General features: G+C 39.3%; 1 protein-coding gene across 1 annotated transcript in view; it reads left to right on the plus strand.

The window, feature by feature from the left end:
- Nucleotides 1-13,264, plus strand: part of CLNS1A (chloride nucleotide-sensitive channel 1A) — a 30,642-nt gene that overhangs the window by 13,097 nt on the left and 4,281 nt on the right. Inside the window, exons 2-5 of the mRNA XM_049889737.1 lie at nucleotides 3,853-3,989; nucleotides 6,475-6,573; nucleotides 7,228-7,335; nucleotides 8,425-8,598. Coding sequence (XP_049745694.1) covers nucleotides 3,853-3,989; nucleotides 6,475-6,573; nucleotides 7,228-7,335; nucleotides 8,425-8,598 — 518 coding nt within the window. The remainder of the gene's footprint in view (nucleotides 1-3,852; nucleotides 3,990-6,474; nucleotides 6,574-7,227; nucleotides 7,336-8,424; nucleotides 8,599-13,264) is intronic.

Here is a 13,264-nt window from a genome sequence, read left to right on the forward strand (position 1 = left end):
ACCCTAGTTGCTCTCTCTGCAATGTGACAGCACACTTCTGTCCACCCTGTATTTCCCCTGTCCATTCAATCAGCTCCCTTCCCCCTCTGCCTTCTCATCTTGCCTCCAGACAGGAGCTGCCCACTTAGTACCATGTGTCTACTTGAGCTAAGAAGAAGCACATTCCTCACCAGTATCATCTTTTGTCTTATAGTCCAGTCTAATCTTTGAAGAGTTGGCTTGGGGAATGGTTTTAGTTTGGGGGTAATAGGGAGTCCAAGGGCCATGGCTTCTGGGGTCCCTCCAATCTCAGGCCACTAAGTCTGGTCTTTTTACTAGAATTTGAGTTCTGTACCCCACTTCTTCTCCATCAGGGACTCTGTTGTGTTCCCTGTCAGGGCAGTCATTGGTGGTAGCCGGGCACCATCTAGTTCTTCTGGTCTCAGGCTGAGGGAGTCTCTCGTTTATGTGGCCCTTTCCGTCTCTTGGGCTCATATTTTCCATGTGTCTTTGGTGTTCTTCAATCTCCTTTGCTGCGGGTGGGTTGAGACCAACTGATGCATCTTAGATGGCCGCTTGCTGGCTTTTAAGACCCCATATGCCACTCACCCAAAGTGGGATGCAGAACGTTTTCTTAATATCATCTGTTATTCCAGTTGACCTAGATGTCCCCTGAAACCATGGTCCCCAGACTCCTGCCCCTGTTACTCTGTCCCTTGAAATGTTTGGTTGTATTCAGGAAACTTCTAAGCTTTTGGTTTAGTCCAGTTGTGCTGACTTCCCCTGTATTGTGTGTTGTCCTGCCCTTCACCTAAAATAATTCTTGTCTACTATCTAGTTAGTGAATGCCCCTCTCCCTCTCTCCCCACCCTTGTAACCATCAAAGAATGTTTTCTTGAGTTCTTATAATAGTGGTCTCATACAATATTTGTCCTTTTGCAACTAGTTTCACTCAGCATAATGCCTTCCAGATTTATCCATGTTATGAAATGTTCCACAGATTCATTGTCAATCTTTATCATTGTATAGTATTCCATTGTGTGGATATACTATAATTTGTTTATCCATTCATCCATTGATGGGCACCTAGGTTGTTTCCATCTTTTTGGTATTGTGAAGAGTGCTGCAGTGAACATGGGTGTGCATATATCTATTCATGTGAGGGCTCTTAATTTTCTAGGATATGTTCCAAGTACTAGACCTGGATTGTGTGGTAGTTCTATTTCTAGCATTTTAAGGAAGTGCCAAATCGATTTCCAAAGTGGTTGTACCATCTTACGTTCCCACCAGCGGTGCATATGTGTTCCAGTCTCTCCACAACCTCTCCAACCTTTATAATATGTTTTCAGTTGAATCATTTAAGAAAGTTTTGTGGTTCTATATATTTGGAATTATTTTTTTGGCACCCAAATTTGGAATACTCCTTTCTGAGTTGTGATAATTCCAGGGGATTTTTGCATTAAGGGAAAGGCAATTTATTTGCCTAAAATAATGTAGCTATAGTCAGAGATTTACTTGCCATACTTCTGATACATGAACACTATTTTATCTACACTTTGAGAGGAAAGCAGTGGGCAGGAAAGGAGCACACAACACACAATCTAATTACAATAATAAAAATCTGTTTCTCTGGAACCAGTAGGGATGAGTCATTCTAGAAAATCATTTCTAGAGCTTTTATCACTTTAAGCTCTTTAAGGTTTATCACTTTAAGCCTCTCAGGTTTTCTCTTTAAATAAGCATTTTTAATGGAAGTCTTTCCAAATGACAGTGCGTATTTTCTTGACTTTGCTTTTTTCTGAAGTGTACAAGTCAACAAATTTTATTATATTTACAGAGTTGTACAACCATCATGACAGTCTGATTCTGCAATTGCTTTTGCTAATGAGTTTTGATAACTGAGGGTCGTGTGTTTGTCACTTTTGTTGTGCTGTAAAACACTGATTTTCTTTGGGGGGACTGAGGTGTCAAATTCAACCTCCCCTTATGCTGAATGTGAATGATCTTAGACTGCTGCACTGTTATTATTTCTGCCCAAGGGAGCCCTCATTCTGCTTTTGTACTTTTTGCTTTTGCTTGGCTAGAAATTTGGCCACCAAGCTTGTTAGAATTGTATAGAAAATAGAATGGGAGTGTTATTGTATTAACTTTTTTTTTTTAATAACAGCTTGATAATTCACTTACCACACAAATCACCCATTTGTACAATTCAGTGATTTTTAGTATATTCACAGAGTTGTGCAACCATCACCACAGTCAATTTTAAACATTTTCTTCACCCCAAAAAAGAAATCACGTACCCATTAGCAGTCACTCCCTGTTTTCCCCCCAGGCTTTCTCCAACCCTGTTGGTTGTTGTTAGCTGCCTTTGAGTCAGCCCCCAGTTCATGGGGATCCCGTGCACAAGGGGATCAGACTGCTGTGATCCATAGCCTTTTTATTGCCTGATTTTCCAAAGTAGATCACCAGGCCTTTCTTCCTAGTCTGTCTTAGTCTGGAAGCGCCACTGAAACCTGTTCAGCATCATAGCAACACACGCAAGCCTCCATTGATAGACAGGTGGTGACTGAGTATGAGCATGAGGAGGTGAGGTGCATTGTGCGGGCATCAGACTCAGGTCTCCTGCGTGGAAGGTGAGAATTCTGCCACCGAACTACCACTGCCTTTGTCCCTCCAGCCCCGGGCATCCGCTATACTGCATTAACCTTCATTGCATTAACATATTTTTGTGGCTTCTTCAGAATTTTTTCTTACTTTTCTTCTTCTAAGTGGTGCAGTTCCAGATGGGTGAAATACTACCAAAAAGTTAGCCAGCCCCTACTCAAAACTGAGAGCCCTGCTGGCGCAGTGGTTAAGAGCTGCGGCTGCTAACCAAAAGGTCAGCAGTTCGAATCCACCAGCTGCTTCTTGGAAACCCTATGGGGCAGTTCTACTCTGCCCTGTAGAGTCGCCATGAGTTGGATTCGACTCAGCAGCAATGGGTTTGGACTCAAAACTCAACATGCTGATTTTGGTGGTATGTTTCCTATGTTTTACCAATAAAATATTTGCATTTGGCTACATTTGAGGGAGAACTAGATCTTGCTCATCTCTGGTTTTCTTTTCAGCAGCAGAATAAATGAAAAAACTTCATAAAGCCTGTCTTTCAAGGTACTAACTTATTTATTCTGTTAGAATAGGTTATTTTCTAACTTACGGAATAGATTACAGCCATTCATGTGTATGTCATTTAGGATAGTGGAGAATTCAGTGGTTACTAAGTAGTGCATACCTATCTGCTGAGCACTGTGCTAATGGTTTTGAGAAATGTTAAGAAAAGGAATGTGACAGATTCTGCTGTTAGACAGCTAACATTCTGTCAGGTGCATATGAATTTTATTACCATAGAGTTAAGTGCTAAATGGTACATTACTAAGGATAAGTGCAATTTAGAGAAAGAAGAGCTCATTATAGACTGGAGTAGTTAGAGGAAGGGCTCATGGATGATCTGGGACTGAACCAGATGAAGATTTACTGAGCACATCCCAGATAAGAATATACAGAAACAGCATAGAAATACACATGTGACTTAGGAGAAAAATACGTTTTAAATCTATTTGAATTAGGAGCACCTGGTAGAATGAAACCGCAGATCCTTTGGTTAGCAGCTGTAACTCTTAACCGCTATGCCACCAGGGTTTCCAGAGGAAAAGAGGTTATTCAGAATTGGTCTTAAAATTCACTTTCTACTGCTAAATTTTCTTATTTTAGAAATATTTCTAAACAGTAAGTTTGAATATAAAAGTATTCAAGCCAAACTTAGCCTTTATAATCCTTGAGATATTAAATTAGGATGTAATTTCTTAACGTAATCTACTTTAAAATGTTTTTTAGCCGCCTGTCTTGGTTAGATGGCTCTGGATTAGGATTCTCACTGGAATACCCCGCCATTAGTTTACATGCTGTGTCCAGAGACCTAAATGCCTATCCGCGAGAACATCTGTATGTTATGGTGAATGCCAAATTTGGAGGTATGTATCCTATAATTTAACATTGAGTTTTCTTTGGTACAAATTATATTTTAAAAAGCAGTCTTTGAAACTAATCAGTGTAATACGCAACCCATTGACCCACTTTGGATAATGGTTTATTAAACTAAATTTCAGCACAGTAGAATAATATGACTCTTGAAATTCTTATAATGGACATTTGTTTTGTATATCTGCTTTTTATTTTCCATATATTTACACTTAGAATTCTTCAGTTATTATGGATTTGTATTTCTAAGTTTTCTTCTTAAGTTTAACTGTTTATTTCCTCTTTGTAAAGGGATTTATATTTGGCACCCTTAGGGGGTTGGATCAAAATACTTCGTGCTTTCCAGAGTTTAGGATAGAACCTTTCTGTTTTGCTTTGTTACAGCAGTGGTTTTCAACTGAAGATGACTTTTTTCCCCCAGGGGACATTTGGAAATGCCATTTTTGACTGTCATGACTGAGGTGGGGTTGAAGACTGGCGTCTAATGGGAGAAGCCAGGGATGCTACTAAACATCCTACAATGCATAGGACAGCCTCCCGCACCCCCCAACAATGAGTTATCTGATGCAAAATGTTAATTGTGCCAAGGTTGAAGAAACCTTGGTTAGAATTCCCCAATTTTTCTGTTGAAGACACCTCAAAGATTCGTAAAAATCTAGTGAAGTTATTGAAAGAGAGAAGGTGAAAGATTAAAAAAAAAAACATTTTTTTTTTCTAGGCTGTCAACCATGGGTTGTATGAATTTCTAATGAGAAACAAAATAGGCATAAAATAAAGGCTTTTGGTATTTGTAGATGCAACTAAAGTTTATGTACTGTATTGTGTTAGTTTAACGTGTTCATCTTTCACAGAAATACATAGTTTTGGGGTCTGAAAGGACGTTTGTCATACTTTTAATCAGTTTCAGCTTTAAAAATAATGGGTTGCTTTTCTTCAAAGTAGTGCACAAGAAACAATTTCATGGGTTTGCTTATTGAGCTGTTGCTTGTTCAAATTGGAATTTTAATACGGTTTCATATATAATATGACCATTTTTTAACCACTGTTTTTATGGAGATATAATTCACATACCATGACATTCTCCATTTTAAAGTGTACACTTCAGTGGCTTTTAATACTGATGTATACTTTCGAATCTGTGCTTCCTCTCATGAGACATAGGCAAGCCCTCCTTGGATATGGAGTCCCAGTATGATGTCCTGTTTACAGTTTCCCTTAGGCAGAAGGTAGCTTGAGGAACAGGGCTCCCATGGGATGTCCAAGGGCAGGAGCCAGAGAAGGAGTCAGTCCCCCACTGGGAGATGTGCATATAGGAGTCTATTATAAGGGGTACCCACTCGAATTCTTTTGTTTTTTAACTTTTATTTTATTTTTAACAATATAAGTCAAGTAATGGTGTAATTTGGCAGTTCTGTAATGATGTAGTCATCCTCCATTTGTGATTTGGCGTGGTCATCCTTTTTTGCTAACAATGATTTCGCATAACAACCTGGTCTTCGGAACCTAACCATGTCGACAAGTGAGAAAAGGGTGTATTTCCTTTTTTGTTTTTTTAATTTGTTTTGTGTTTTTGGTGAAAGTTTACACAGGATATTAGGTTCTCATTTAATAATTTCTATACATATTGTTCAGTAACATTGGTTACATCCTTCACAATCTATCAGCATTCTCGTTATTTCCATTTTGGTTGTTCTGTTTCCTTTAATATAGCTTCCCTGTCCCCCTTAGCCTTCTCATCTTTGTCTAGGGCAAATGTTAACGATTTGGTTTCATCTAGGTGATTATTTAGAGGCACACAGTACTCACAGGTGATATTATTTATTTTAAGGGCCAATCTGTCATTTGGCTGAAAGGTGACCTCTGGGAGTAGTTTAAAGAATACTCCTTGTGTACTTGGGTAAGATTTTCTACAGAGTATATACTTAGATATAGTATGGCAGGGTAGTAGGATATGCCATCTCCAGAGTGCTTGTAGCAATCTTTACTCCACCAGCAGCATGTGCTAGTTTTCTTTATTGAGCATCTGTTTTTTTTTTTTTTTTTTGTCTATAGCCTTCGTTAATTTATCTGTTGGGTCGGTAACTCTTATGGGCCTCATCTGTAAACTGCTGGCGATGAATCACATCATTGGTTTAGAAACTGCTACCGAACTCTTTGTTTTAAGGTGAAACGTAAAAGAAACAGATGTCAATAGAACTATACTTGTTAGGGCCCTGTTTGGGCTTCTCCTCTTTCCACCCTGAGGGGGTTCTGGAATCTCTAGGGCTCAGTGAAGCGTTGCGACTAGACAAGAGAGTCTATCTAGAGCCTCTTTTAGCTTTAAAATTGCCATGTTCTTATAATTGGAAGTAAAAATTGAAAAGCAATATTTAAATATGTTAATACACGTCCTTTAGGAAATACTCTTAGGCTTGCTTTTTTTAAAAAAGGGGTCAAATAAATGGCATCTTTCAAAAGTTATTTTTATTCCTGTTCTAGAAGGACCAAAAGAATCCGTTGGAGATGAAGAGGAAGACAGCGATGATGATATTGAACCCATTGCTGAATTTAGATTTGTGCCTAGTGATAAATCAGCATGTGAGTATTCTATACTATTGATTTTTTTTCCTTTACGTACCAAGTGTTCTCCCCAGTGGCTCACGCACACACACACCACTTGCCTTTACCACCATTACCTTGGTTTTATTGCCTTTTCTTCATTTCAGCTTCTATAATGTCATTGAGGACCTATTAATATCAAAAGTTATGACTGTGGTGAAAATATAGTAAACACGATGTTACCTGGTGTGTTTTGTGAGTGGAGGCCTTCGATTATTTTTATTGACTTGATGCTATATGCTGTGGGTCTCACCAGATGGATGGCAGAGGACTTACAGCAGTCCCAAAGTGGAAGATACCAGGGTAGCTGTAGAAAGTGCTGCCAGCTCAGAGCAGCTTGCTTCACCGTGATAGCAACCATCTGACCAGGACACTGACCGTTTTTCTCAGAAAATCCAACCAGCCTTGAAAAGATCTCAATAGTATCTTGAATTGAACTCTTACTATTCTGTTATTTGTCCATTGCCATGAAGTACCTCAAAGATCAATCTTACTTGGAATTTAGTAAGTTTTATAAATACTGTGACCCTAGTGTACCTCTTGTCTATTGAGTTTATTTGCACTGAAGATTATTAAATTTTTATTGTACATTGACCAGAGAAAATATTAGTTACAATTTAATTTCCTTCTCAGTGGAAGCAATGTTCACCGCAATGTGTGAATGCCAGGCTTTGCACCCAGATCCTGAGGATGAAGATTCCGATGATTACGAAGGAGAAGAGTATGATGTGGAAGCACATGGTTAGTAAAATGGATTTCTTAAGGGTTTTTTGTTTTTCAAGTGTTTTATTTTAAGCATCCATTTGTACTACGGAGAGGGGATTATAGTTCTTTATATCCTTATGAAACACCAAAAATAGTATGTTTATTTTGTCTAAGCTTTTTGGAACAAACAAATTGGTAACATTTATGGGCTTTCTAAGCTTGAGAGTTAAAAAATTTTTAGGGAGAGAATATGGATAGAGACAAGTAGAAGGAAAGAAAATGGTAAATAGGAAAGTGGGCTGTCAGGAGAGCCTTCTAAGTTGAGGCAGCTGCTACCAGAGAACAAGCCCTCTCTCTCCATTCCTTGAGAACCTGTATCATCTACATCTCTAGCATATTCTTTCAAACGGCTCACTGCTCAGGTCATTTCTTTTTCCCAGAACCATATTTGATTTACTCTAAGAATATTTCCCCATGCCTCCCCAGACGAGAATACAATCACCAGCCTGGGACACTCTTCTAGCTTGAGACACCTGCTGTTCTCTTTGCTCTTCCCCACTGGTCTTATGCACACTGGTCTGGGTCTCCTAAGTCCTTTCCTCTATATGTATCCACTTACTAGCCTGAGACAAACTCACTTCTAGACCCCTCCTTCACGTATCTAAATATATCCCTATCTTTGCTTAGATTTTTGAGTGATTTTTCTTTTTAATCCTTTTTGTGTTTTCCAGAATTTGTGATTTTCCTAAAAGAAACATGTATTTTAATGAGGAAAAATATCCTTCAATACAAATTAAAATTCCCACCTTGGTGTAATGTGGGACTCCCTGACCTCAGGAACATCCTCCTTTCCTTCTCATCCCTGTACATGTGATTCTGTGGGAATCGCTGTTTACTGGCCCTTTATCTCGTGGAGTCCCTTCTCACCCTGGAGGATAGGGACATTTTCTTTGCATCTCTGTCTCCAACAGACGGCCTGTATGTGTGTTAAATGAATGTTGAAAAATATAATCACGGAAGCCTGTTTTCACTGTACATGGTACTCAGCAAATGTATTATCGATTGTCCTTTTTTTTTTTTCCTCTAATTGTTCTGTAATAGCTTAAAAAGTTTTTGTTTATTTAGAACAAGGGCAGGGGGACATCCCTACATTTTATACCTATGAAGAAGGATTATCCCATTTAACAGCAGAAGGCCAAGCCACACTGGAGAGATTAGAAGGAATGCTTTCTCAGTCTGTGAGCAGCCAGTATAACATGGCTGGGGTCCGGACAGAAGACTCAATAAGAGATTTTGAAGGTGAGTGTTCTCCTTTCTTTTCATTTGGGAACACTCAGGTGGGCTCTTGGCACTTGGACAACAAGGGAAGTTATGGAGAGACGTGTAGGTTCTTTTGGAAACTACAGCAGAGAAATCTCAGAATTTATACTTTATAGTATAGAAAGGAAATACAGAAATACATAGAATGGGAGTTCCTATGTAGTTATCTTTAGTGACTTTTTTTTCTAACTACAAACCTGATGTATATTTATAAAACGTACACGGGGAAAGAAGAAAAAAATCAAGTATGATTCTACCCAAGAGATATCTTCTACTATTAATTTTCTGTTGTGTATTCTTCCAGTCTTTTTTTATCTTTTTGCTTATGTGTGTACATATATTGCTGTGATTTTTATTAAAAAATTAATATCTACATGATTATACTCAAAACTAGGATAATCAACTGTTTAAAGGGCTAGGCAGAAGATAGCATTCAGGAAACTTGGATTATTTTCTCGTGACCAACTTACAGACCTTGAACAAGTGGCTTTAAATGTTTGTTTCAGTTTTCTTATGTTTATAGCTTTGTTTGTAAATATTTTTCATTTCAGCCTGGCTCCCTTTTCTAAATATCCTATTTTAATTAGAACTTCAAAGTATTCTTTTGACTCAGCCTTCACCATTTATTCCCCTATTCAGTCCAATACTGAGTTCATGGGTTTTTTTCTTTGAAATGACTTTCGTATCTCCTTTTGTTACTAGTGATAAACTCCTAACCTAGACCCTTTTTTTACTCTTACTGGATTTTACAATGCCTTTATTTCTCACCTTCATTATTCCCGCCTCCAGCTTACTGTACCATACTAATCTTCTGAGAACATTCTTTGATATCACCCCCTATAAGGATGTCTGCTGAGTGATTTCTTGATACCCACCTTATAAAATTCACTCTTCACTCTGAAGAGACAGTCCTGTCTTTGCCCCAGGTGTCTCCAGTCTACTGCCTGCTATTACCAATAAAGCACTTATTAGTTGCCGTGTAGTTGATTCCGACTCTCGGCAATACCACGTGTGCAGAGTAGAACTGCTCCATAGGGTTTTAAGGCTGTGACCTTTTGGAAGCAGATCACCAGCCCTGTCTCCTGAGGCACCCCTGGTTGAGCTCAAACTGCCAATCTTTTTGGCTAGTGGTCAAGTGCTTAACTGTTTGTGTCACCCAGGGACTCCTTAATAAAACACTTAGATAACACTTGTTATGTGCCAGACCCTGATTTAAGCACATTACACCTATTTACTCATTTAGTCCTTGTAAGAACCCTATGTGGTAGATGCTGTTAAGATCTACATTTTACAGATGAGAAAACTGAGGCACAGAGAGATTAAGAAGTTTTTTGAGGTCACACAGTTAATAAATGGTGAGAGGATTAAATTAGTTAATATGTATATAATATACCAGGCACTGTTATATATAAGTAGTTCTTCCATCTTATGTGTATTACTCATTCTTTACTTATCGACAGGGTTAGGTTCCAAAGACCAGGTGATTATGCAAAAATTGGCATTAGCGAAAATGGAGGATTTTTTTTCCTGTTTTCAGACAGTCTATTTGTCCAATTTCTTTTACTTAGAAAATACGATCGTAGAAATAATAACAGCTAAAATTTACCAATGTACTCATCACTGTGATGAGTCCGGTTATGGATTATTTCTCTGCAGAGAATAAGGCTTGGAGGAAACAAAGCTGGATAAAGCTGGGCTGTGTGTCCGGAGGGCCCATGGCTTAACCCCTTCACCTTCCTTCTGTGCTGGTTCAGAACTTCCCTTGCGGAGCCACCTCCAGGGCTCCACTCCCACGCCTACAAGCCCTGAGTTCCAGAGCCTACTCTGCCCTCCGGGCCTGGCGAGTCACTGAGGCTCGGGGCTTCCTGTGAGTGTACTGGGAGCCTGGCTCCACTAAGGTGGAGGCTTCAGGCTCAGTTTGGCTCACTTTGGGTGTTATTAAACTCACACATTTCTTCCAGACACCCTCTCCAATGCCTCTTTCTTTCCTCCCTTCCCATCCCACAGCAATTTTGAGCTGCAGGGCCTCAGGCCACATAGAAGCTGGGAACCCAGAATGGGCTCCTGCTGGCTCAGTGCTGTGTCCGCCTGGAGGCCATAGCCACAGAGGAGGCTGGTTCTGCGCAGCAGCTGGACACCACGCCTGCCAGCAGGAGGAAGCAGAGGGCATGGTGCATTGTGACCCAGCTTCTGCTATTGTCATAAATGGGAAATGTTGGATAAGTAGATAGTTGATAAGTGAGAAGTAGGTGTATTTCACTTTCTCACATAATGCTGCAATCAATTTTTTTTTTTTTTTTACATTTTAGGTGAAAGTTCACACAGCAAATTAGGTTCCCATTTAACAATTTTTATACAGATTATTCCATGACATTGAGTATAATTTTCACAGTGTATCAACATTGTCATTATTTCCCTTCTGTTTGATCTGTTTCCATTGATCTAGCTTTCCTTCCCCTTCTTGCCTTCTTGTCTTTGCTTTTGGGTAAATGTTGACCGTTTGGTCTCGTATAGTTGACTGTTTAAGGGGAACACATTACTCACGGGTGGTATAAGCCAGTCTGTTATTTGGGTGAAAGGTGACCTCTAGGAGTAGTTTCAGGTCCAAGTTTAAAGGGTATCTTAAGGCAATAGTCTCAGGGTTCTTCTAGTCTCTGTTGGTCTACTAGGAATTTGAATTTTGTTCTGTGTTTTCCTCTTATTCTGCCCAGAACCATCTATTGTGTCAGAACAGTCAGTAATGGTATCTAGTTCTGGTCTCAGGTTAGAAGAGGCTGTGGTTCATGTGAGCTATAGTCCTGTGGACTGGTTTCTTCTTTGAGTCTTCGGTTTCCTTCATGCTCTTTTGCTTCAGATGAATATACAGACTAATAGTTGTATCTTAGATGGTCATGCAGTCAATATCTTGTGCATGTAGCATGTTGACCTGGGGGTCCTAAAGTTCTGGGAGATTTTAATTTGAAGAAGCTTGAGCTTTGGATCACATTGTTATTCTTACATTTATCTGCCGTTTTAAGTCCTGGCTAGTGAGCCTCTAACATAAGCTTTAGGGTAAGATAAGCACAGATAATTTCTAGTGCCCTGCCAAAATCTGAAAGAATTCAAGATGTTACCTTTTTTTATTATGGTGATAGACTAGGGATTGCCCTGTCTTTCATGACAGAAGGTTTTTGTTTGTTTTTAATTGTAAAATTCCTTTAAGTATGCTTTATGGCAAACAATTTTAACGTCGCAAGCACTTTTTGTGTTATGTATCTTACACCCTGTAAACTTCTTCCTAGTGAGATTTTATTTATAAGCTTCATTAGAACATTGGGAATTGCCTGTATATAAAACCTTCAGCTCATGCCATTCCCCATCCTCTGAAATCCTGAGTAACCACATCATTCTTTTTGCCATTTAAACACATGCTGTCTACTAATGGCATTTTAGTACTTCATGTGCATATTTGTGTAAGGGGTATTTATCGAGTTCCTGTGCCAGGTACAGAGAATACAGCATTGCTCAAGAGATGAGGTTACTATCTTCGTATCGTTGACATTCTAGTGGAAAGAAAGATAAGTTAATTAGGCAATTAAAACAGTATTGAGTGAGATATAGAGGAAGCTTAAAAAGCTGTGGAATCTTAAACATGGGGCTCTTCACCCAATCTGGATACTCAGGGAAAGCTTCCTAGAGTAAGTGACATCTAAGCCAAGATCTGAAAGATGAACAGGAGTGACCCAGGTAAAGGGGGGTTGCACACAGGTTGTGGGGAGAGGCAAGCAAAGGAATCAGCCATGTGCAAAGGTTCCAGAGACCATTTGGCTTTGGGGAATTGAAAGTAGTTCAATATGGCTGGAACTTTGAGTGTGAAGGGTGGGTATTACAGCAACAGGTGAAGTTGGAGTTGTGAGCTGGGGCCAGATCTGAAAGGAACTTGAAAGCTGTGTTAAAGAATTCGAACTTTATCCCTAGGTCACTGGGAAGCCATTGAAGAATTTTAGTTTGATTAGTGTTTTAGAGATGACTCTGGCTGCAGTATAGAAAAATAATTGGAGGGGGAAAATACTGAAATAGGAGGGATGAAGAGAAACCCTGTGTAGTGACTTGTGTGTTAAATTAGATGATAAATGATGGCTTGAATTAGGTAGCAGCAGTGAAGATGAAAAGACTTGACATTGAAGATGTTTTGAAGATAGAAAAAACAGAAATTAGAGACATGGTGGGAGTTTGTGGTTTGGGCACATGAGTGGTACTCTTTACCAAGGTGGGAACTGTTTGGAAAGAGAAGCAGGTTTTATGTGGAAGGATAATGAGTTCATTTTAGACACCATGTGTTCCATTTGCATGCCCTGCTTGATGTCCAGGGGATAGGGTGCCAAGGGGCTGGGGGCAGAAGCCAGTTTGTAGTGAGTTGGAGAGGGGATGAATGGGAGGTAAGGAAATAGAGCAGCTGTAGACAACTCTTTCTAAAGGGCTTTTTTCTTTCTTGGCCCCTTCTACCCCTGCCTCCACTTTTTTTTATGAGATGAGAAAAACAGGAGGTAGTAAGAACTTTACTCTGTTGATTTTGTCTTATGAATTTTGTCTGGTTTTGTCTTTTGAAATATGCTGTAAGCTGTTTGAGGATAGGACATCATACCTTAAAAGTTCTCACAATAAA

The sequence above is a fragment of the Elephas maximus genome, chromosome 7 (assembly GCF_024166365.1).
Source record: "Elephas maximus indicus isolate mEleMax1 chromosome 7, mEleMax1 primary haplotype, whole genome shotgun sequence".
Lineage (NCBI taxonomy): Eukaryota > Metazoa > Chordata > Mammalia > Proboscidea > Elephantidae > Elephas > Elephas maximus.